General features: G+C 41.3%; 3 protein-coding genes across 3 annotated transcripts; 2 read left to right on the top strand and 1 right to left on the bottom strand.

Annotated features, from left to right (window-relative positions):
• Window positions 1-2: 2 nt before the first annotated feature.
• On the top strand, window positions 3-9,472 carry LOC146554880 (uncharacterized). The gene is made up of 19 exons (XM_085252767.1): window positions 3-193; window positions 278-336; window positions 413-473; window positions 1,035-1,195; window positions 1,285-1,349; window positions 1,457-1,550; window positions 2,256-2,519; window positions 2,760-3,050; window positions 3,184-3,435; window positions 3,777-4,091; window positions 4,170-4,291; window positions 4,858-5,071; window positions 5,162-5,314; window positions 5,450-5,640; window positions 6,228-6,379; window positions 7,445-7,702; window positions 8,026-8,179; window positions 8,917-9,046; window positions 9,332-9,472. Coding segments are annotated over exons 1-19 (3,063 nt in total). The 5' UTR covers window positions 3-191; the 3' UTR covers window positions 9,457-9,472.
• An 848-nt stretch (window positions 9,473-10,320) lies between these two features.
• On the bottom strand, window positions 10,321-16,637 carry LOC146554879 (uncharacterized). Its single transcript, XM_085251541.1, has 6 exons — window positions 13,709-16,637; window positions 13,515-13,586; window positions 13,305-13,423; window positions 13,173-13,233; window positions 12,988-13,082; window positions 10,321-11,539 (listed from the first exon to the last, which is right to left on the bottom strand). Exons 1-6 carry the CDS (start codon window positions 13,742-13,744, stop codon window positions 10,558-10,560), a joined length of 1,365 nt encoding a protein of 454 aa, XP_085107667.1. The 5' UTR covers window positions 13,745-16,637; the 3' UTR covers window positions 10,321-10,557.
• Window positions 15,921-22,676, top strand: krr1 (KRR1 small subunit processome component homolog). The gene is made up of 10 exons (XM_085251544.1): window positions 15,921-16,030; window positions 16,549-16,724; window positions 17,475-17,609; window positions 17,751-17,876; window positions 18,186-18,269; window positions 18,577-18,633; window positions 21,538-21,708; window positions 21,836-21,913; window positions 22,031-22,127; window positions 22,260-22,676. The coding sequence occupies exons 1-10, from the start codon at window positions 15,955-15,957 to the stop codon at window positions 22,418-22,420; spliced, it is 1,161 nt and encodes a 386-aa protein (XP_085107670.1). The 5' UTR covers window positions 15,921-15,954; the 3' UTR covers window positions 22,421-22,676.
• The last annotated feature ends 6 nt before the right edge of the window (window positions 22,677-22,682 follow it).

Raw genomic sequence — 22,682 nt, 5'->3', positions numbered from 1 at the left:
GCAATACTAGGCGGGCTTTTTCTGTTTCTAACAAATAAAAAAGACTTTTTTACGTCAGTAATCCGTCACCGAGGATCTGAGCAGGTGAGCTGAAAGTGCACACCTGTCACTTATTAGCAGCCTGCTGATTCAAGCCCCGGCCTTCTTTTAATAAACGCGACCTACTTTCCTTTGCTGGATTTCCAACGAACATGTAAGGAAATAACTTATCACTACCGGTTCATACAAACTTATCTCACTCAAATTCAGCGGATTCATATGCTTCTAATATTTTCAGGAACTCCTTACAGTACTCGTTCGTCTTCTTCATCCTGGTGCCTCATGTCATATCGCTCGGTGAGTTTGGTTGCTGAGGTAAAATGGTGAAAATAAAACGTGACATCTGGAGGTATTCTCATCGACTTTCTTCCAGGACGCTGCAACGATATTTCCTTCTCGTTGTGTTGGATGAGCAAAGGGAATGATCTGGACAGGTAAACGTGATTCATAGATTTGCATAATCTCCCCCTGTGCTGTTCAGAGACCTCAGGACAAATGTAAAAGGGATGAAATAAGTATTTAGTTTCTTAAATAAGTTGGTAGTACAGAGGTTTTAACATGAAAAATATGCGTCAGGTACCTTAATTAAAAGTACCTGTATTTACAGAACTGCATACATTATGATCAAATAATTCTTAATGTTTGTTTATTAAAGTTTAATGTAACAAATGTTTTTAAGGTCACTACAACCTCAAGAATTCATACACCAATGACAAAACGTCCCACTATTACATTAGAACTACTCAACTGAAGTAACTGAGTAAATATACTATGTTTAGTTTTGATCAAAGAGGTCTAATGAGCTTAGCCAAGATGACTTACTGTATTAGATGATAAAGAGAACGGCTTGTTAAAACTTCAAATGTGACCGGATCATGTTATGCTGCCCATGTCTGAATAAGGGTGACGATAAACAGGCAGCTATTAATCAGTCACATGGAATGATCATGTAATATACGGGAGAAAATGAGGTGTACTGTTTCCCATTCTTGAAGGAAAAATGGAGACATATGGCTCAATGGCACATCATTGAAATCCATCAGAAAGGTGGGCAAAGTGACTTCTGTGACTCTGTCGCCGGGTGTTGAAAACCAGCTAACCCTCCAATATGGTGGCTCTGTCCAGGCATGGACTCTAACAGTTCCCCAAAGCCCACGTAAGCAACATACCTTCTTAATCCCAATTTAATTTGACACCCCAACCTCTTGTTTAATGTTCCTTTAAATGTGTTTACCTCACCCCAAGGTATAAAGTTTACTAAAGTCAGAGGCCGAAAGCAGCCACTACAACATCCAACAAATGCCACTAAGGTACTTTTGACAACAACTTTTACACAGATGAGTGGTTATGTTAGATTTCATGCACAGTCCACCTCACTGCATAGTTTGATTGCTGTTTGGATCTGATCGTTCCTCAGGATTTCCTCAAGTTGTTGAGTCCCACTGAAGTGTTTGCATGTGAAAATGGAACAGTATACTTCCAACAGGAGGAAAATTTCTTCCTTGCTTTGGGTGAGTGTCGTTCCTATAGTTGCACTTTAGACAGCAAAACTGGGAAGTCACCTGAACCAGCTATGAAATAGTCCTTAGCAACAGAATTGTATAAAACCACAGGGTGTTATTTATACATGGTTAGTTGTTTCCTAATGTTTATACCCTGTATTTATAATAAACTGGTAAAAGATGCCAATTTTGTCATTTAACTATTAGCAAGAAGGTAAGTGACCATTACTGATGTTGAATATTCAGGAAAGGTTCTAGTCTCTTCTGCCTTGCATTGATGTTTGCTGCTAACTTAATCCAACCAGTATCTAACCAGTTGATATTTAAGTTGTTTGGAGACCACGTGACCTGTAGCTAGGCTACCCTAGCGTGGATATCATTGAAGTAAATGCTTTTCACCTCTACTCGAGCACTCAAAGCTCTTCATACAACATGTGTTTTTCACCTGTTCTATCTAACATTTGCACTCCAGCGAATGCATTGGAGGGTAACCTGGGCTTCAGTACCCAAGGATACTTAGCATACAGACTGGAGCAGCCAGTGATCAAACCACCAACCTTCCAAATGGTAGATGACCTGCTCTACCTCCTGAGCTGCAGCCACCCAGTTGTGCTGTAAAAATGTTTACCATTCAAACTATTATGATGATTAAGATGAACGTGTGCGTTACTGCTGCAGTTTTCTGCATCTTTAAAACTATTTTTTTCTCCTCAGGTCACACAATGCGCCTCGCTTGCAAACTGGTGTCCCGCAGTCCCTCCATGTTGCTGGTTTCCTGGGAGAGGAATCAACCAGATGTCATCTATAGTCACAATGTGACTTTGTACCATGTTGAACTAGGCTCCTATAACACGCATACTTTGGATGTTACCACTCACAACCACTACCGCTTCTCTGCTCTGGACCCCTGCACCCTCTACATGGCCTGTGTGGAGATTGCAGACACTCTCTCCTTAGCATGCCTCTCTACTATTACTGGTATGGACTAATGAGTGATGTTTAGTTAATTAAAGTACATTTGCAAAGGTTAAAGGCCTTAAATTCACATAACAACCTCTAGATGGCGCCAACTATGTTTTGTTTTTTGTTTTTTGTTTTTTTTGTTTGTTTTTTACCTCAAAGCTTTTTGGGGGTGTTTTGTTTTAAGTGACACTGCTATCAGTTGTTTTCAACACATGCTAAAACTGCTGCTGTAGCTCTTGTTCTGTTTCTCGTCAGATCCAGATGTTCCAGAGAACTTTGAGGTTACATCATGGAACAGCAGCAGCATATCTTTATCCTGGGACTGCCCTGTGAACAGCAAGTACTCGGTCTTCCTTCTCACTGCCTTCCACCTCAACGGTACAAACCACATCACAGACGAGGTCTCGTTTTGGCACAAAGATAACTTTGAGGTCAGCTTGTCTGACCTGCAGCCCTGCAGCAGAGTGAAGTTTGGCCTACAGACTGTTTGCCAGGCAGGAATCGAGTCCCGCTACAGCAAGATGGTCCTGAATGACGGAAACTCTTGTATGTGACTCACATTTTTGACCGTACTGGCACTCACTTATCTCCCTATAGAATAGCATTTTTAAATTTAAAACTTCATGCAGAGTAGCTATTAGTTATCCTTCAGTGAAAGCCCCTTCTGCTTCTCCCTCAGTCCATTCCAACATTGAGGACTTGCGTCAAACATTGTTTGGCCCCACCAACTACACCCTGAGCTGGGAGGTGAGGAACACCTCTTCCATCTCCATGTTCAGAGTGTTTCATGAAGGTGTGCTGCAGGGTACTACTCTCATGAACAGCTACACTGTGAGGGGGCTGCTGCCATGCCAACAGTACCAGGCCAGGGTGGAGGCACTTTGTGGAGATGGTGTGCTCATGAGTCCTAAGACGGTCACAGCACAAACAGGTAAAACATGACCTGTGTGCGTTGGCCAGCCAAGTTGTGTAACTGGTGGTGTTTGGCATTTAATAATGTAACTACTTCTAGTGTTAATGGGATTAATGAAATATTGAATTATAAGTATAATTATATTGTAAACTGGTAGTTGCCATACATTACTGAATTTAAAACGGCTGTCTCAGGATGGTTCAGTAAGTCAGCTAAAGACATGTTTGCTCTATTAGCTTCTCTCTATTTTCACTGTCAACTTATCTTACTGCTGCTATTTGTAACATGTTGGGCTTCATATGTATGATGTTATTTACTTGTCTTTGTGTCCTCTGTATTGATTCTGCATGTGAATCCAGGACCTCACGGTGTGTCTGAGCTGACGTACCACTCTAATGACTCTGCTGCTGTGTGGACCCCTAGTAGCCCACAGCAGCAAGCTGTGGGCTTCGTATATGAGCTGTCCCTGAAGAACGGCACCACCATCGACAGCAGCCGTGTGTCAGTCACAAAGCTACGCCTCCTCGGGCTGGAAGAAGGGAAAACTTATGTTCTCAATGTGTGGGAAGAATGTGACAACCAGCTGGAGTCTGAACATTCGCATTTGTTTTTCATGGCAGCCAATTCATCTAAAGAGCTCCATGTGAAGGCTGGTGGACCTGCTCACGACATGGGTTGGTTTGACATACCTTTATTTCAATAGTCTTTGATGTAAACCTTTACCCACTGTTCCCATTTCCTGGTGTCTTTAGAACTAGAGTTAGATTATGACAACACGGGTCTCACAGTGGTTGTACCCTGGAAACTGCCTGAGGATCTAAACAACGGCACATCAGAAGCTAAAGATAAAATAGAGGAGATCTTCAACAACAAGGTGAGCAAAACATCAAAAATTAATATCAGCAGCTATGGACTAAAAACTCTGTAATTGGCTCATCTTAATTTTATACAATTCTGTATAAAAAGTGAAAACCCGGCTTAAAATATCTCCCACTCTTCTACATCTAATGTTAGCTAGGGTGCATAGTGAGAGGGAAAAACCTTAAGATGACAGATCTGAGTGTGCTAATTTACCTGCTAATAGTAGCTCTGTTTCCAGAGTAGTGAAAAAAGGTCAGCAACACCTTGTTTAGCTCACTAGACTCTCATCGGTCTCATATTTGGAAGTAGGTGAAGTTGTGCCAGAAATTTTTGCTTTTATGTTTTAATATAAATTTTTAGCTTTCAGGTTTGAGACGTTCATATTTAAAAGCTGGCAGACTGCAAGGTGCCATACATGAGTAACCTCACTCTCTATGCTTGCTATTCCATTTAAACTTTAAAACTTATAATCAAGGTTTTTAGTTTCTTATGAGGGTTACTGAATTTAAGGTTGTTGTTTCTTTTTGTTTTTTAAATTTATGATGACTTGCCAAGTTGAAACTTTGTATTGTCCTCCAGCTGCAGGAGCTATTGAAAGATAAGCCAGTTCGGATAAAGTTGGACTCTTTTGAACCTGCAGATGAGCCAGACAAAACTGAGATTTTCTTCACGGCTTTTGATGCCTCCCAAACTAAAGAAAATGTGCCCGTACCTATTGAAGATCTTCTGTATTACACTGGCTCTCTAAATGCCACCAACATCACTGTTAAAGGTGGAGTCATTTACTGGGATGGTAAGTGTTGGTAAAAAGCTGGCTCAGCCCTTGCCAGTAAAAACCTTCATGTTTTTAGTGGAATTTTATTTTCTTTGCTTGCCTTGTTAGGTCCAGACCTGTGTGCTTCCAAACAGCCTTTATGTTCTCACAATTCTCTGTGCATCAACACTCTGGGCTCATATTCTTGTGTATGCCAGCATGGTTACTATGACGTCAGCTCTGTGACTGAGCGTGCTCCAGCTTCACATCCAGTCTGCCAAGGTACAGAGACCTCTCATCAATCTCTTAAACCTATGTATTTTATTTTAAAAGCTCATCCTTTAAAAAAAACTGCTTGTGTAGTAGTACAGCTGCTGATTTTTTTGTTTTGTTTTTTTGACCCTCGATTTCAAACAGAAAAAGGTCTCTTCAGCCGGTGTCTGGATAAATTGATGGCTGGTGCAATAGCAAAGCCCTACCTGCATTCTCGCATGGGAGGAGCAGTTGCAGTGAAGCTGAATGATGGTCGCTGCATTGTGAATGAGAGTGAGACACTGTACTACTTCCGTACCTCACGAAAAGTCTCTGAATGTGGAACCGAGAAGCAGGTGAGTAACTAAGCTCAGCAAGAAGCTCTGAAAGGTTTGTTTGCCAGACAGATTTCTTACCAATATTAAAAAAGACACTCTGTTAGTTTTCACTCAGTATCCTAAGTTGTCAGCCTAGCATACACCGGTGACCTCTGAATATTTGCCCTCGACAGGATTGATTGCACAGCATTATGTGATATGCATGTCATGCCACAGGTGAGGGATGGAAAGATTTTGTATTTTTGTGCAGTCCTAGTGATCTTTGTTTTGTAAGGCAAACGCATGTGGTGGGTGCCACTGCCTACCTCATGACTGGATATTTGCTGGATAATTAATGAATCATAGTCTGCATAAAGCATCCTGAGTCCTATAATCTTATTTAACAATAGTCTGAAAATTGTTGCTCTCCAAGTGATATGATGTATACTCAAATTAGGGTTTGTTTTCCCAACTTGAATGCATCTGTTTAGCTGTGTGCAGTCAAATTAGCTGAGTTTTACAATAATGGATTTAATTTTACAGTTTTCTTTCTTTCTTTTTCTTTTTTACTCCTTCCCCTCATACCTGTGGTTTGAGTTTTATTTCTGTTTGTCGGTTTTGTCTAGGTTAACAAAACTCACATCAACTTCCAGAATACTCTGAGTGTCACTTTGACCAAAGGGCAGATGATCAGCAGGCGGGACCTAAAAGTGGTGTGGAAGTGCGTTTACCCACGACATTATGTCCGCAATGCTCAAGTCAGCGTGGATATGGAATGGTGAGATTCATCAAATCCCAGTGTTTGTAGGAATATTCATACAATTACCAGTTTGGGGTTTAAGTAAATGCAACCTCACAGAAACTACAAAACATATTAGACTACATTATATACAAAAATTAAGCCAAAATGCAGAAGCAATGTGTGAAAACACTGTTAATGTTTCCATAGGGATTAAAAATGTAAGACAACAGCAGCAAAGTTTGTTTCTCAAAGATCAATATAATCTTCTGATCTTTGATCAGTGGGAGCAATTTGAAGTCTTCAGTATCACAAATGGAAAGCATTCAAGATGTTTGCATATCTTCTCAGGAGTAGAATCTGTCCCAAGGTCACACTGCAGTGTTCAGAAACTGCAAAACGCCCAAGAGATGCATCTCAGACTCTACAGGCCTCAAAGTTCAGAACAATACAGTTAGGGGGGGAAAGGCTGAGCAGATATGACTTGTTCAGCCTTTTTGTAAATATGGAAGCATGGATTATGTTTACAAAACTCGTAGGTAGAACCAACTGCAAGACTTTAGACAGATGAAACCAAAGTTGGATGTTTTGCCATAATGTACACCCTTTGGAAGGTTGGTGATTTTGTCTAGTTATGTAGCCACAGGACCCGAGTTGACCATACATTCCTTACCAAATTATTGTAAAGACAAATATGAAGCCAAAAGTTTTACCAAAAAATGTCTGTTATTCCAGTTAAAATCATGATGTGTCTGAATATTTATTCCCCTGATGCATCCAAAATATGTTTTGTTGGCCTTAGATGAGAAACTCATTGCAATGAAGGTGAGGGGGGTAGTAGTAATCTTTAATGTAGGATGAGGAATACTGGAATACGTTTAAATTAAGAGGTTAAACCTGTTGGGAATGCTGTGGTAGTGCTTTCACGGGCTGTGCATGAACAAATCCATGCAAACTTCAGTGAAGTGAGGCAGGTGTGCTTTCTTTTTATCATAATGTACTGTAAATCAGGGCAACATGAAAGAAAATGACTTCTTAATTGCCCCTTGGGGATAAATAAAGTCTCTCTGATCCTGATTCAGCTCTCTGACTCTCTGCTTGTAGGCTCACTTCCATGACCTTGGTGGAGTTTAACTCGTCAGTGCACCTGGGCCTGAAAATGACCTTGTACAGGGATGAGTCTTACACAAACAGTTACAGGGATGCCATAACCCTGGAACTCGAGGACACACTGTTCTTCCAGGTGGCTCTGGAGACAAACGGCTCTTTTGCTGTAGACCTGCTCCTGCAGGTGAAGTCGTGCTGGACGACTGAGAGCATCGACCCTCACGACCCTACCCAGGGCGTCCTTTTGCAAGATGGGTATTCATGAAATCTCGTTTTATGTTTGACAACTAGGATCCATTGCTGAGCATGCAGCTGGCAATGAATGGGCTAGACTTTGAACATACCAAATACCTATTCCTCTTTTTTTATATTATTAGAATAAACCTTTTTAAAACTTTATGGTTATAGATATCATACTGTGTGTGTGTGTATGTCTCAAGCTTTCTCAGTTGCTCTGTTAAGTCTGGTTCCTCTGTGCCCACAGACTTGATGACTTTCAGAAGATACATTTTGAAAGGTTGGGATTGCTAAATCTAACCACACGCTTATGTTTCTTCCTTGTTGCGTATGCCTTTCAGTTGTCCTGTTGACCCCACTTTCCACTGGCTGTCTGTGAACGGTCTGGCACATAGAAGCAGGTTTTCCATTCAGATGTTCAACATGCCTAAGAAGTTACCTCTTTACTTCCACTGCCTGGCCAGCATATGTGGACATGATGAAGACTGTCGACTGGTAAAATGGCCAATTGTTTCAAGCTTGAGATGCACTTGGTAAAATAATGTAGTTCATCCATTTGATGTAAGTGTCTGGCTAGAGGTTACTCAGACAAAAGGGACGGACAGGTGGGAACATTGTCTTGTTTCTGTCCCCACTCTGATTGTGTCTTGGCATGCAACAACTACTGCACGTGTGTGTCACTGCATGTCAGTCGCAGTGCATTTTGTTTCCTGCTTGGCTGTCATTATACTGAAACGACATTCATATAGTCATGGCTGTAAGTTTTGACAGGTTGTTTTTCATGCACTTTGCCACTTCAGTTTTTATTTGGAGTAGGACTCTTATTTTAGTTTGGTTTCTATGAATAGAGGAAAAAATATCTTTTTTTGTAAGTTTCCAAAACATTTATTGTGGAACATTTAGTTTGGATATTTTGACAAATAAGGCCACAGTGAGATTCAGCCAAATCCCATTTTGAGGTGGTCAGCTTTGCACTTGGATTTGATATCAGCTGTTGGAATCTTTAAAGTGCCGGTACACTCTGAAGACAAGAGCTCAAAGCTTTTAGGTTACAAAAACCTACAGGTACATGAAATTCCCTTAGGTGACCATTATTGCTCATTTAACATGCTGCTGTGGTTCAGTCAGATTGGTGTTAAATTTATTTACCTTATTCTATCCAGATTTCAGAAGTTTATTTGTTTGTTTTGTGTTTCTGCATGAGTCTAAAGTTGACTCTCATTCTGTTGCAGAAATGCACTGGCAAGCAGCACACAAAGAGGTCCGTGAGTCAAATGGAGAGTGAGGGGAAACACGCTGCTGTCGTGTCTGCTGGACCTTTGATTGTCAACACAAGAGTGAAGTCAGCTACACCGTCTTACTGTAAGCTTGTCAAGGGATCATTCAGTTCATTCATTCAAATTTAAGACTGAACTCTTAAAAGAATCTGCATCTGCTTCCATAACCGTTCTTAGATTACAATGCATCAATGCATTTCTGTTAGTTTTTTGTTTTAACTTCAATTCTACTTGGTTCATATAAAAAAGGCAGTCCTGATATACACTGTCACTGATCTTCTAATATGTCTTGACTTGCTGTGCATGTGTGTAGCTGTGTGTATTGTGAATACAGGGGTGATGAAATGAACCTATATCCATCTCTTTCCAGGGGCAGAGTACATGACTGTAATAGCCATTGTGGCTGGATCAATAGGCTTTCTGGGAGTAACGGTGCTCTTAGTGAGTGCTACCAAAGCAATCATGACTTACTATGAACAGCTACGGTCCCAATAAAGTGTCTGAAACAGTATGTGTAACTTGTTGTTTCCTGCTGTAAACTCTCGGACTGTTTCTCAAGTAGTTTGTACTTGTTCTCGCTAATGAGTTTGCACGCGAGTGTGGACTTCCCAGGAACACAGCGTGATCATTTTACAATTGGAACGACAGTGTACTTGATGACGTCTCCGTTCCAGAGTTTTTACTGCCTTCCCCTCTTACTTTAACTGTGATTAATATTTGCAATGGAAATTACACATGACATGAGAAAATTATACATGATGTAGTAGTTTTTTGTTTTTATTGTTTTTGTTTTTGTTTTTTTGTTTTTAAAACAACAAAAACAAAACTACTATCTTAGAACTTTGACTAGAACTTTGGCAAAATTCACTTTTACATGTCATGTTTCATAATGTCTAACTAGAAAAATTTGTCAGATGAATGTTTTGGTGTATTTCAGCCCATGAAACATGTTTTTCACCAAAGATTTTAGCAATTCTAAAAATTCAAACTATTCAGCTATTAGCATTCACACTGCATTTTTGACAGGAAATGCATTTTATATACCAGTTTCAGTTACTGTTGTTCATATGTTATCAGAATGGGTTGAAATTGTATTAAATGAATACCATCAATGTGTTATCTTACTGGACTTGTGGAAGTATTTTGAGAACCATAAGAGACATAAATGTTTGAAAGGGAAAAAAAAATCTTGAATCTAGATGGAGACTCGTGTAGAAATATGAATGAGTTCATAAAACTGGTCAAACTGTCATGGTGTGTTGTGACAGGCAGGTAGTAGGACCCAAACACAGGACTCTTAGGTGGAATGAAACTTAAATCAGCAGCTTTTATTGCTGGAAAAACATCTTCATTAGGGATAAATATCACAAAAACCTCAAAACTCATATAGCAACTCAACTGAACTCCAGAAACTAAAAACTAGGAAAACAAATCAGGAACTATGAACAATAATTAAGTAAAGAACACGAAGGGGGGAAAAAACACCCAGCCCACTGAAAACTTAAGAAACCCCAAAATCATGAACAGCAATCATCAAGGAACATATTTACATATTTACAGTTACTGGAACACCAACACTGGGTCACAGTTTCAATGTCAGTCGGTGTCCTTTGGTCTGCAACAACAGCAGAGCAGACTTCTCAGTCTTTTGAAGAAGCCCTTTTTCTTCTTCTTGATCTGAAGGTCTTTGCACTTCATACTGGATTCGGGTTCAGGAAAAGGTTCCTCACAGGGAACATCAGGAACTGGCCCAATTTCCAAACGAGATCCTTTGATCTTATGCTCTTCGCCTTTAACACTGGATTTGGACTCTGCATAGGGTTCTTCACGGGGAACGTCAGCCACTGCCACACTTTCCGAAAGACCTTCAATCGTAAGGTCTTCAGCCTTCAGACTAGAAGAACTTTCAGAAAGAAGTTCCTCACAGGGAACGTCAGGCTCTTGCACACTTTCGGAAAGAGCTCCTTCGATCGTAAGGTCTTGAAAACTCAGACTGGATGCCCTTTCAGCAAGAAGTTCCTCACAGGGAACGTCAGGCTCTGGAACACTTTCTGAAAAAGATCCTTCGGCTGGTGGAACATTTGCCATTGAAAGACCGTCAGAGGAGCGCTCTCCATTTGTGTTCTTCACATCAGGAAGACTTGAAGGGGGCTCAAAGATTTCACATATCTGGATCATTGCTACATCAGCAATGGTCTTCAGCAACACTGGTGCAAAGTTTGCAACTTTGATAGACAGAATTTCTTGAGGAAATTTCTGCCTGATCTCCGTCAGGATGCTGTTGACCATATCGTCTCGGATGGAGCGGGTGAAGATGGCCTGTGTTTCCATCGCCGTGAGACTCCTGGAGACACGATCTAAAGTGGCCTTGGTGACACTCGTGGAGAGGATGCTTAGACTCTGGGAGGCCATGTTTAGGAGGGGACGAGGAGGAAGCTCCCAGAAGCTCTGGAGAACACGGGGAACTACCTCGATCACTACCTCCTGCACGGTGAGCAGTTTGCTGTTATGCTGTTCCTGCTGCTTCTCTTTTAGGATTTCAACGTAATCCTTCACCACGCTCAGGAGTTTAGGTGCTCTGTAGAAAAACATGATAAGAGGTATCTTTTAAACATATTCAAAGCATCACTTAAATATTGAAACACTGTAGCTGGACTGTTAACCCTGTAACCACCTTTGTATCATACATGAGTTTCTGAGACCTCGATCTGAAGTTCTCTGATGACTCTGCAATAGTCGGCCTCATCACTGATGGGGACGACAAGGAGTACAGAGGTCTGACTCAAGACTTTGTGGACTGGTGCCAGCTGAACTACCTCCAGATCAACGCCAGTAAACCCAAGGAACTGGTGGTAGACTTCCACAGGCACAAGCATTCTCCACTGCAACCACTGAACATCCAGGGTATGGACATTGAGGCTGTGGACAGCTACAGGTACCTTGGTGTTCATCTGAACAACAGACTGGACTGGACTCATAACTCAGACGCCGTCTACAGGAAAGGGCAGAGCAGGTTGTACCTGCTGCGGAGACTCAGGTCGTTTGGAGTGCAGGGCCCACTCCTGAAGACCTTCTATGACTCTGTGGTGGCTTCTGCTATCTTTTAAGGTGTGGTCTGCTGGGGCAGCAGCATCTCTGCTGGGGACAGGAAGAGACTGAACAGGCTGATCCGAAGGGCCAGCTCTGTTCTAGGACGCCCTCTGGACCCAGTGGAGGTGGTGAGTGACAGGAGAATGGCGGCTAAGCTGTCATCCCTGATGGACAACATCTCCCACCCCATGCAGCAGACTGTGACAGCACTGAGCAGCTCCTTCAGTGGGAGACTGCGGCACCCACGGTGTGGGACGGAGAGATTTCGCAGGTCTTTCCTCCCCACTGCTGTCAGACTCCACAACAAAGACTTTAACTGAACAAACACACACATCCACACATGTGCAATAACACTAAGTGCAATAATCTTTTCTGGCATCGTTGTATTTTTACTCAGTTGTATATAGCATTCGTATTCTATTTTTATCTTATTGTATATTTTTATTCTATTTTATTCTACTGTATATAGTATATTATTTTATTCTATTCTGTACAGCTGTGTACTGTATTTATTCTTATTGTATTCTAATTTTTGCGTCATAACTTTTGCACTGTCCACTTCCTGCTGTGACAAAACAAATTTCCCACGTGTGGGACTAATAAAGGTTATCTTATCTTATCTTATCTTATCTCATCAACATGATCAATACTTGCTATAATTTCAAAATATTATGGACAAAAGTTTTTTTTGTCTAAAATTAACATTGTCGTTAACAAAAAGTTGCCAAAAACACCCAGTGTATCAAATGCGATACAAAAAATATGATAAATACATGATAAAAGTAAATCATACACAACATGACATAGCAAAGAACTAATTTGTGGCTTTTGTTTAAAGGGTTAATAAACATCTCAGTTCCAAAGAATCTGAATTTTCTGGCTGTTTTTTGATGGGTTGGGTCTTACAGGGTTAATGACTGTATACATGTGACTCACTGAAATTTAGGAGGCACGGCCTCTGGGAACTGAAGAAGCATTCTGGCTTCAAATTCAACGTCCCTCATTTTATTGATGACGTTCACCGCCCACACCTGAAACAGAAAACACATTTACAGTGCGCTTATGTTTAAAGGTTATGTGAACATAATGAAAAAAAAGTCTTGTGGGTTTTCTCGTCTTACCAGCCTTAGAAGAGGTTTGGCTTCCTCTTCTTCAAAATCCTCTAATTCAAACTCCCACAGCCTTCAAAAGAGAGCAAAGCAGAGGTTTTACACGTCATCACAAACAGACTTTCAGATGTGACAGTAACTCACTGCTCTCTGAGTGTCTCCCTGCTCTTCTCCACCAAAAGATCTCTCAGATCTTCAGCAGTGAGGTTCGGTGGAATTAGATCTTCCTGCTGAAGTCTGAGAAACTCCGTCATAATCGCAATCTAAAAGTAAAGGAGACATTTAATCACCACCACTCTCAGAAATGACCTGATATTTTCTGTCAGCTTTGGTTTGCATGAATCTGGGTCTAACCTGAGTCCTGTAGCCCGGAAGATGCCAGCAAATCTTTACAGCAGTTTCATAAATCGGTGTGTTGAACAACACCTGTCAAAGAAATAGCAATTTAGTCATTGTTACTTAAAATGATTCTCAGTTTGTCAACTTTTAAAACTACAACAAATTCTTCAAATTATTGAAATGCAGTAAAAACTAAAACGGTCACATACCCTGATAGGTTTATAGATTCCTTGACTTGATTCCATTTCGACGTTTTCAAATCACAGTCGGGAAGAAAAACTTTAACTGCTCTCCAACGATGGCGTACGGGGGATCTGGACCTGAAAATGCTCTCAGCTCGGTGGTCTCGCACAGATGAGCTCTTTTGACAGTCTGATGTTTATTTATGTTTATTTATCTGAAGCCTGACAGCAGCTGGTATATACACAGCTTTGGATAAACTGGCCCTTTAAACAGCCCAGAGGAAGAAGAGACCTCTGCGTTATCAGTAGAGCCTAAAGCCAGAAGCACAATAATAATAATACTGTTAATATTATTTTTTATAGCAATAATACCCCAAATAATTAAGTCATTAACTACTAGGATGCCTACTGACATGTTTTCTTAGTTACTCATATTTAGAGAGGCCACATTCGTCATGCTTCACAGGAGGTCAGGAGTGACCGATGAAAGTGATGCTACGTTAGAGTCTGTCCCTGGACTGGTTGTTTGCTTCTCTATGAGTTCAGCAGGAGGAGGTGAACCCACAGCTGGGAGCGGTTCTCTAGTGGGTTCAGTATCATACTTGTGTTCATCCTGGTCTGAACCTGGTCAGAAGAACTCACTTCACTTTTGAAAATTCAATACTAGTCCCACATTTATAAAAGGTAACCCCAAACAGTCTACAACGGTTGTTTTCTCTCCACCAAAGCAAATTTGTTTGAAGAGCTTTTTGTAACTTCACTTCTCCAAAAAGCAAATAAAGAGAATAAACAAAAAATTACTGAACGATCGTCAGAATTACCAGAGCTAACGTAGATCGGTTTATGCACTTGAGTCAGGAGGGGTAAGAAAAGTGCCTGAATTGACTGCAATCTGCAATCTACTGACATCTAATGGTGACATTTAAACACGTGGTAACTTTAATGATACTTGAAAATAGGCCAGGATCTGCACTGCTTCAGCCTGAGCCTGTTCAGTCAGCACAAACAGTCGTGTAATAATAATAAATATGACTTTTCCTTCCTTTTCCATAAAAAGGGATGTCTCACGTGCTCACTGCAGTTACAGTAGTGTTACTAGAAATATTAAGACACAAATGGCAGTAATACTTTATAAAAGGCCTAATGACTAAAATCAGGTAACTTAGGTACAGCTGCTCAACTGCTCATTAAGACAAATCAGCCAGTCACATGACTGGAAATCGGTGCATTTACAGTAGGCATGCAGACCTAGTCATGATGACAAAGGTCAAACTTACCACCTTTAGGTGACTGAATGACATAAGACAGCAACGTGCAGGTATTTGTAATTTTTCTGCGACCTCTATCTCTGTGTTTGATCATCAGTCTGCAAAGGCAATGTGTTTTTTGGTACTCCGAAAAATGTACACATGTACTCTGCATACAGCAACAGAGCACTGATCTTTCCTGCCATTTCACATTTGTTGTGCTTAGAGTGCAATATAAGATTTTCCATTTATAATATGTTCCATACTTAACCGTTTTGGAGACTTTTATGTTGTTTGGCAGGATAATGGCATCACATTGAATTTTAGGTGTTAAAAATACACAGTGACTGATTTTCATGTCAACAAGTAAATAAATATTCTGATGAAGAGCCACTAAAGGAAGCTTTTGGAATAACTCTCAGCAGTAATGTGGACGTGAAATAGTTGGTAGACATATTATTAACCCTATGAGAAAAAGCTTTAGTTCTATTCAGGTACAGAGACGTATTTAGGCTACAGGAAACAGTTTTATTCAAATACTGTCAAAATATTGTCAAAATGCTATAGTGGTGATCCGTGACTGCCTTTTTAAAGTGACCCATTGTAAAGTGACTGCAAATATTGTGGAACAGATTCATAGTGTTTAATTGCTTGTGTGCCGGATGGATTAAACACGAAAAACAGGAGCTGCAGAAACCCAGTAATGCTGAAGACGCATGCAAGGAATCTATCTGTGCGTTTGCATCTGTGTGTCAGAGTGTGTGTATGTTTTTACCTTTAATTTGGGACACACACACACACACAGAGAATGCCTACAGCATTCACACAGTAAGCTTCGTACAGTTAAGCACAATCACTACATGACAGAAACACAAGCTTAATCGCTCAATCATTAAAAATGGTATCCATGTTTGCCTGAATAAAAACAAACAGGTGAGATGTTAGAAAGCTTTTATTTTTATTTTAGTAGACGCTCCAGGTTGCACCAGGAAGAGTACTGTACGTCACTTCCGTTTCTTCTCAGCAATGGCGTCCTCCACAGCCAGTGACGGCGTGAGTGAGGAGCAAACGGGGAAAAAATCGAAGAAGACTAAAAGCCAAGGTGAGTTTGATTGTTTCGCGTCAGATGAGGTTAAGTGACACCAGCGAGCCGTCCCGCGTGAACAACAGGATTGTTTCCCAGCTTTAGACGACGGCTGCGAGCCATGCTGGAGTTCTGCTAGCATGGCGGCTCTCGCATTGTAAACAGATTGTTTGGTGAGTGCAGTTACCCTCACTCGCTAAATGGTCGCATCAAGAAAAAATAACCCGAACATTTACTTTTCACATACTTAAACTGACAAGTGACGCCGGGCAGCTAGCTATTACCTGCCGGGATTCAAACACGTTTCCAAAGTCTGCAGCCTGAGTCGCCTCAGCCAGGGGAACACGTCGATGATGAGAATTTCAAACGTGTCTTATTTTAGTCAGTGGACTGTTCTCCGCGTTCCTTCAGTATATCTTTTCAATATTCTGTCTCTAACTCACCCTGTTCCCTTTGCTTAAGTATACCTCGTGTTGGTAGTCCATGCCTCCGTTGTAGTAACGTTGTAGTAACGTGACTTCACGTGCGTCCTGCAGTGGATGAATCCGAACTCCTGACAGTTCCCGATGGATGGAAGGAGCCACTGTTCACCAAAGAGGATAACCCCCGCGGTTTGCTGGAGGAGAGTAGCTTTGCCACCCTCTTCCCCAAGTACAGGGAGGCCTACTTGAAAGAGTGCTGGCCTCTGGTGGAGAAGGCTTTAGGAGAGGTGGTGAGTCAGAACAAGCTGCTTGCACTGAACACAGATGATAATACTTGTCTGTCAGCTGTATCTCAATTATAATGTAGCTCAATGAAGAAAGTCAACCTTTTTTTTTACCACTTTCTTTAGTCTAATCAGGTTGTATGCTATCTTGTATTAATGTACACATATAGTGGATATAAAGTCTGCACTCCCCTGTTAACAGATTTACAATGTAAAAAAGGTTCCAGGATAAATTATTTCAGGGTTTTAAAATTTTATTGTGACCTATCACCTGTAAGTTCAAATGAAAAAACACTGAAATCTTGTAAGCGGAGGAATAGAAATGAGAAATTCAGCACTAGTGGTCCAAATGTGTTAGTTTGTGTTCTTTTACTCGGCCAAATCGCTACAACAACATATGCTGACCACACAACCTCTCAGGAGGTTGTGTGGTCAGCATTGGAAATTGTGGAATGTGTCACTGTTTAAAGATGCCCACGACACCTTTAAGCAGTGAGACTTCTTTGATGCTTTGTAAGCTCTTTGTATCTTTCAGCAAAGGCCACGGTCCACAGTGTCAGAAAGTCCTACAGCTGAACTATATTTGAATTCATTTTGAACACTGCCACATCCCCAGTTATTATCACACATTATTTCTCTCCTCTGTAACATTTTCTCACAGTTAAGTGTTAAGTTGGCTCTTACATTGGCAGCTTTACGAGGCTGAATTGCCGACCTGAGCTGTTCACATACTGAATCATTTGTTGTTGTTCTCAGCACATTAAACCTTCTTTGGACCTAATAGAAGGCAGCATGACAGTCTGCACCACTAAGAAGACCTTTGACCCTTATGCCATTGTGAGAGCCAGAGATCTTATTAAGCTGCTGGCGAGGAGTGTGCCATTTGAACAGGTAACACTACTGTGCCAGTTTGCAGCATGCACAACATGTAGATTTCATCCTTTGTTTTCGAGTATGTGTGTGATTGCTGTCACTAAGCACTCAGAGTGATGCAGACTTTTTGATACCTCAGTGATGTGTTGTTGCCTCCAGGCTGTAAGAATATTACAGGATGACATCGCCTGTGACATCATCAAAATTGGCACTATGGTGAGGAGTAGAGAGCGGTTTGTGAAGCGAAGGCAGCGACTCATTGGCCCCAAAGGCTCCACCCTAAAGGTGAGTCACACCAGAGTCCAGCTTTCTGAGGTCTTTCTGTCTGAAGTTAATCACGGCTTCCACAGAGTGTTGTGATGGATGTTAGGAAAAAGTAGGAGAATCCAATTTGTTTCTAAATCATGAATTGTGCATCTGTGTCACTGATTTTCACCAGTCTGCAATGTAAACAAGTCTGTGTTGTGTACTTTTGAATCAACGTCAGTAGGTGGCAGCATTTATCGGCCCATGTGTCTTTGCAACTCTCGTTAACAGATGATTTCTTTTGAAGTTCTGTCTGTGTGCTTCATGTTGCCTGTTGCTTCTCTGCAGGCACTGGAATTACTGACCAACTGCTATGTGATGGTGCAGGGGAACACGGTGTCTGCACTGGGACCCTACAGCGGATTAAAGGAGGTAAGACTGTCAGTAATGGGCGACTAAACATAATAAGATCAGTTGTATTAATGAAAAGGTGCCTACGCTGACTACTTTAGTGTGTTTGTTTATCCTGTGACATCAGGGTATACAGAACCTCCTGACAGCTAAACATCTGAGCCCACTGTGTGGGTTCATGCGTGGGAGTAAAAGAGAGAAGTTGTTGGTGTAATACAAACGCTCTTCAGTTTGGGTTTAGCTAAACCTGATGGAGAGGTGAACTGTTACTGTAATGAGACAAAGAATGTTGAAGCATTTATGATTTTCTTCTGCCTCTGCTTTTCAGGTTCGTAAAGTGGTGTTGGACACCATGAAGAACATTCATCCCATTTACAACATCAAGGTGTGTTCAAACTGCTGCAGAAACAATAGTCAGAGTGAAACTGCGCTGCATTTATGCCCAGTGATGATGTTTTCCATCCTTGTTCTTGATTTCCTGACTGAAGTCCATCTCTCTGGGTTTGCACGCCAAGGTTGGCTCAGCCCAGAGCTGAGGGCATGAAAGAGCATGCTTCACAGAGCTGACTATTTAAAATAGGACTTCCTGTTTTGTATGAGTCACAGAATGTTATTTAAATTGCCTAACCAGTAGTTACAGCTTACAGCACTGTGCAGAAGTCTTTAGCCAGCCATCATTTTAATATATTTTACTTCCATGGAGCCAGACTTTCTTGTAAAAGTGTGAATAGTAGCTCTACATTTCTTTTCATGGGGTCTTTTCTTCCCTCATTCCTTTACAGTCGAGGTACCTGATCATTTTCATAGGAATGTTTTTCCAATATTTTACAACAGAAAAATATTCCTCCTGAACAGAACATCAAAGGGAGCCTGTTGAGCTGGTTCAGGCATCAACATAATGCCTCCTTGAAAACCTTCTAACTGAAGTATTCCAGGCTTTGAAGAAGCTATTCTTAAGGGAAATTAACTGGGAAAAAGGGTTAAATTACACAAGCCCTGAACTAAAAATGTCAACAGGTCTGATGGATTGAAACTCTAAATGTTCCTGCTCGTATTAGAGGTTAGGACAGAGATACAACAGTGAGTTTCCAGCGTCTGTAAAACACACTGGAGGTTCTGTCTAGGGCTGCTCGATTATGGCAAAAATGATAATCACGATTATTTTCACTGAAATTGAGATCTCGATTATTTGACGATATTTATTTAACAATAACAATGTATTGAATAATGACTTTAAAGATTGTCATAAAATAGTGTGCAAATACTGATAACAGTGCAAATGTTTGCAATATAAAAAATAAATGAAAAATGTAAACATCTGTTTAGTGAACTTTGCAGTGTTGCTCTGTGGTGCAGCTACACTGTAGCAAAGTTTACACACTTTGTCCACTTGATCCACGTCTGACTCCGCCAACCCATAATGTTTCCACACCACTGAAGTTTTTTTTTACCTCTCTTTTCAACCAGCGGCCGTCACTCTCCTCTCCAAATAACTACTGCTCAGCTTTCCGAGCTTCCCTCGGGTCCTCTTAATCAGCGGTCCCCAACCCCCGGGCCTCGTACCGGTACCGGTCCGTTAGTCGTTTGGTACCAGGCCGCGAGAGTTGAGGCTCAGGTGTGAAATGTATATTTTTCAGGGTTTTTATCGGTTTTCAGCGTTATTTTGTTATCGTTTTTATCGTTTACTCAGTTTTCCTGGGTCTTTTCACGTGTGTTATGAATAAATTTTCTTTTTTTCGGTACCAGTACTAGTTTTATTTTGTCTTATTTATCTGCGACACATTAAAGGCCGGTCCGTGAAAATATTGTCGGGCATAAACCGGTCCGTGGCGCAAAAAAGGTTGGAGACCGCTGCTCTCAGTGTTGCCAACTCCTCAGTAAGGAAAATCGCTATTGGTTGTCCTAAAAGTCGCTAGAAGTCGCCAAATGACGTCATCGCCTAATTTGTATAATTGGTCATGCTAATGTAATTGTAACCTACGTTGTTGGAGAGAGAAATAACATCGTGGAAGAGACATAAAGTGAGTAAAAAACGTCCTAAAAGCAGTTAGAATTTATTTAGAACTACAAATTAAATTTATTTTAGCAATTATTGTTTTTTAATGTCACAATTCCAACCCTGCTCCTTTATCCGGGCCTGGACTGGCAAAAGTGACCCGAAATAGGCGCTCTGGTGGAGTTAGTTTGTGTGTGAGAGTGTTTGTTTATAAGTAGTTTTAAACCTTGTGATCCACAAAACAGCATAACAGTAGAAGAAGAATTGACTGCGTTAGAGTCAGTGCGGGAGCAGCGGCTTCACTCATGCGCGATTCATTTGCCCTTTGGACGCATGGGTGTGAACATCTCCTGCCCTGATAACAGCGGGGGAGGACTATCCTCCGCCTGGGAGAGCTTTGGCACGGGTGAGGTGCCCACGGCAGCACCCGCTGCTTGTTGAGAGTAAGAGCGATACGCATTTTCACGTCATAAATAAGTCTCCAATAATACCAGAAAAAGTCGCCAGATTTGTCGCTAGTCGCTTTTTAGAAAAAAAGTCACTAAGGGGGTCTGAAAACTCCCTAAATATAACGACAAAGTCGCTAAGTTGGCAACACTGGCTGCTCTTAATTGTTGTGACACGTGTTCGAAATGCAGAGAGGTGCGCTGGATTTGCCACACAGAGCAGCGCGAGAGTAAAGCACGAGGGAGGGGCTAATAATCGGCTCAGTCATTTTTAATGATCGTTGAAAGCCCAGATCGTAATCGTGATTAAAATTCGATTAATTGAGCAGCCCTAGTTCTGTCGTGGTTTCAGTGGTGGAGGTCTCGTCAAAATTGGTGGTGGTCTGCTGATTGCAGAAAAATACCTTCAGATTCTGAGCTGTCATGCAATACCATCTGGAAGACATGACAGCGATCTCAAACTCACTGCCAATGCAGGAAAAGCATATCTGATGGAAAAGCAGATCAGTGTTATTCAAACTGTGTGGGATCATCTTGTGAACAGAACAAAAGAAGAGCCTTGGAATTTCCTCTGAGACGTTGACTTGTTGGAAATGTTCTTTGGTTTCGTTGGTTTCCATTTATGTTTGCACATTTCAGTAAATCCCTCCACTTACCGCTGCACTTATTTCCCAGTTTTCTAGCAAAAAACGAAATAAGCGACTTTTGCACAGTGCAGTCTTTAATAAAACAGCATTTTACTGCAGTCACTACATAAGGTGTAAATACACAACATGACCAAAGTATTGCATCTTTATAACTGCTGTTCTGCCCCTCCATCACCACCACCCACGGCTGCAACCATCAGACTCTGATGATCAAACGGGAGCTGTCCAAAGACCCCGAACTGCGGATGCAAAACTGGGAGCGCTTTCTGCCCAAGTTCCGACACAAGAATCTTGCCAAGCGCAAGGAACCCAAGAAGAAGAGCGTGAAGAAGGAGTACACCCCGTTCCCTCCTCCACAGCCAGAGAGCAAGGTCAGGGGAAGCATGTTTGAAGAATTTCAGTGTTTCTAATGTATAACAAACACACACAACCGCTGAGACTAAATTGCATGTTGAGGCAATTTAAAGTACGTTTGAAATATGTGGACTTCCTATGCAGGTTGACCAGGAGCTGGCCACAGGAGAATTCTTCCTGCGGGAGAGTGTGAAGAAAAGGAAGAAGATGGAAGAAATCAAGGTGAGAATTTATGGTGGCTTTGTCTCTTTCGGTTTTCTTCAGGCTGCTTTTGAGTTTCAGTGGCAGCAACCAAGCATTGTGTAACGTCGCCTTTGTAAACTTCCTTCCTCTTTGTAGGTGAAACAGGCCACCGCACTGACCAAGAAGCAAGAAGAGCGGAACAAAGCCTTCATTCCTCCTAAAGAGAAGCCTCTGATGAAGAAGACTGCTAAAGGTAGAAATATTAAAACAAGCACTGATCTCAGAACCTAGCAGTGACAAATTAAAGGAAAAACCTGGATGCTTGAGCACTTGGTATAGCTTTGCCCTTAATTTGTCCATTCTTGTCTCATCTATGTATCCACAGCTCCTACAGAAGGCAAGCTGGACATCGAAGCTATAAAGGACAAAGTAAAAAAAGCCAAAACAAAGAAACTGGGTGCTCCACCATTAAACCCTGCACCTCCCACCAGCAGCACCACTGAAAAGAAGAAGAAGAAGAGCAACAAAGCGAAAAGCAAAGGCTAACTGTGCACTGTTCCCTGTGCTGTGGCACTTGTTGGACAGAGAAAAGACTCTGAGCTCACAGCAAGAAGAATTTCAGTGAATGTGTAGAGCGTGGATCAAGATGATGCTTCGTCTGTCTTGACTTTCCTTTTTACAGTGTTACACAGTGACGGGAATGTGTTGGTTTTTTCCTTCTGTTTGACTCGCTTGCTATTAATTATTTCCAGAGGGAAAAAAATGTAAAATTAAAGGAGTTATTTTTTCTTTTTTAAATAAACTAGGT

Source organism: Mchenga conophoros, linkage group LG17 (genome assembly GCF_057382185.1).
Source record: "Mchenga conophoros isolate Kocher_MC1m ecotype Shallow Benthic linkage group LG17, M_conophoros_male_GT1.1, whole genome shotgun sequence".
Classification (NCBI taxonomy): domain Eukaryota; kingdom Metazoa; phylum Chordata; class Actinopteri; order Cichliformes; family Cichlidae; genus Mchenga; species Mchenga conophoros.
Note: the sequence above shows the minus strand (reverse complement) of the source record. Positions and strands in the feature narration are given on the sequence as shown.

Bases quoted from the DNA above. Each gene is read 5' to 3' on its own strand.
- LOC146554880 (XM_085252767.1), top strand. The intron at 1,350-1,456 runs GTACTTTTGACA...ATCGTTCCTCAG, and splicing joins ATCCAACAAATGCCACTAAG to GATTTCCTCAAGTTGTTGAG. The intron at 5,072-5,161 runs GTAAGTGTTGGT...TTGCCTTGTTAG, and splicing joins TGGAGTCATTTACTGGGATG to GTCCAGACCTGTGTGCTTCC.
- LOC146554879 (XM_085251541.1), bottom strand. From the start codon at position 13,744: ATGGAATCAAGTCAAGGAATCTATAAACCTATCAGG. The intron at 13,587-13,708 runs GTATGTGACCGT...TTTCTTTGACAG, and splicing joins GAATCTATAAACCTATCAGG to GTGTTGTTCAACACACCGAT. The intron at 13,083-13,172 runs GTAAGACGAGAA...TTTCTGTTTCAG, and splicing joins CCAAACCTCTTCTAAGGCTG to GTGTGGGCGGTGAACGTCAT.
- krr1 (XM_085251544.1), top strand. From the start codon at position 15,955: ATGGCGTCCTCCACAGCCAGTGACGGCGTGAGTGAGGAGCAAACGGGG. The intron at 17,877-18,185 runs GTGAGTCACACC...GCTTCTCTGCAG, and splicing joins CCAAAGGCTCCACCCTAAAG to GCACTGGAATTACTGACCAA. The intron at 21,709-21,835 runs GTCAGGGGAAGC...CTTCCTATGCAG, and splicing joins CTCCACAGCCAGAGAGCAAG to GTTGACCAGGAGCTGGCCAC.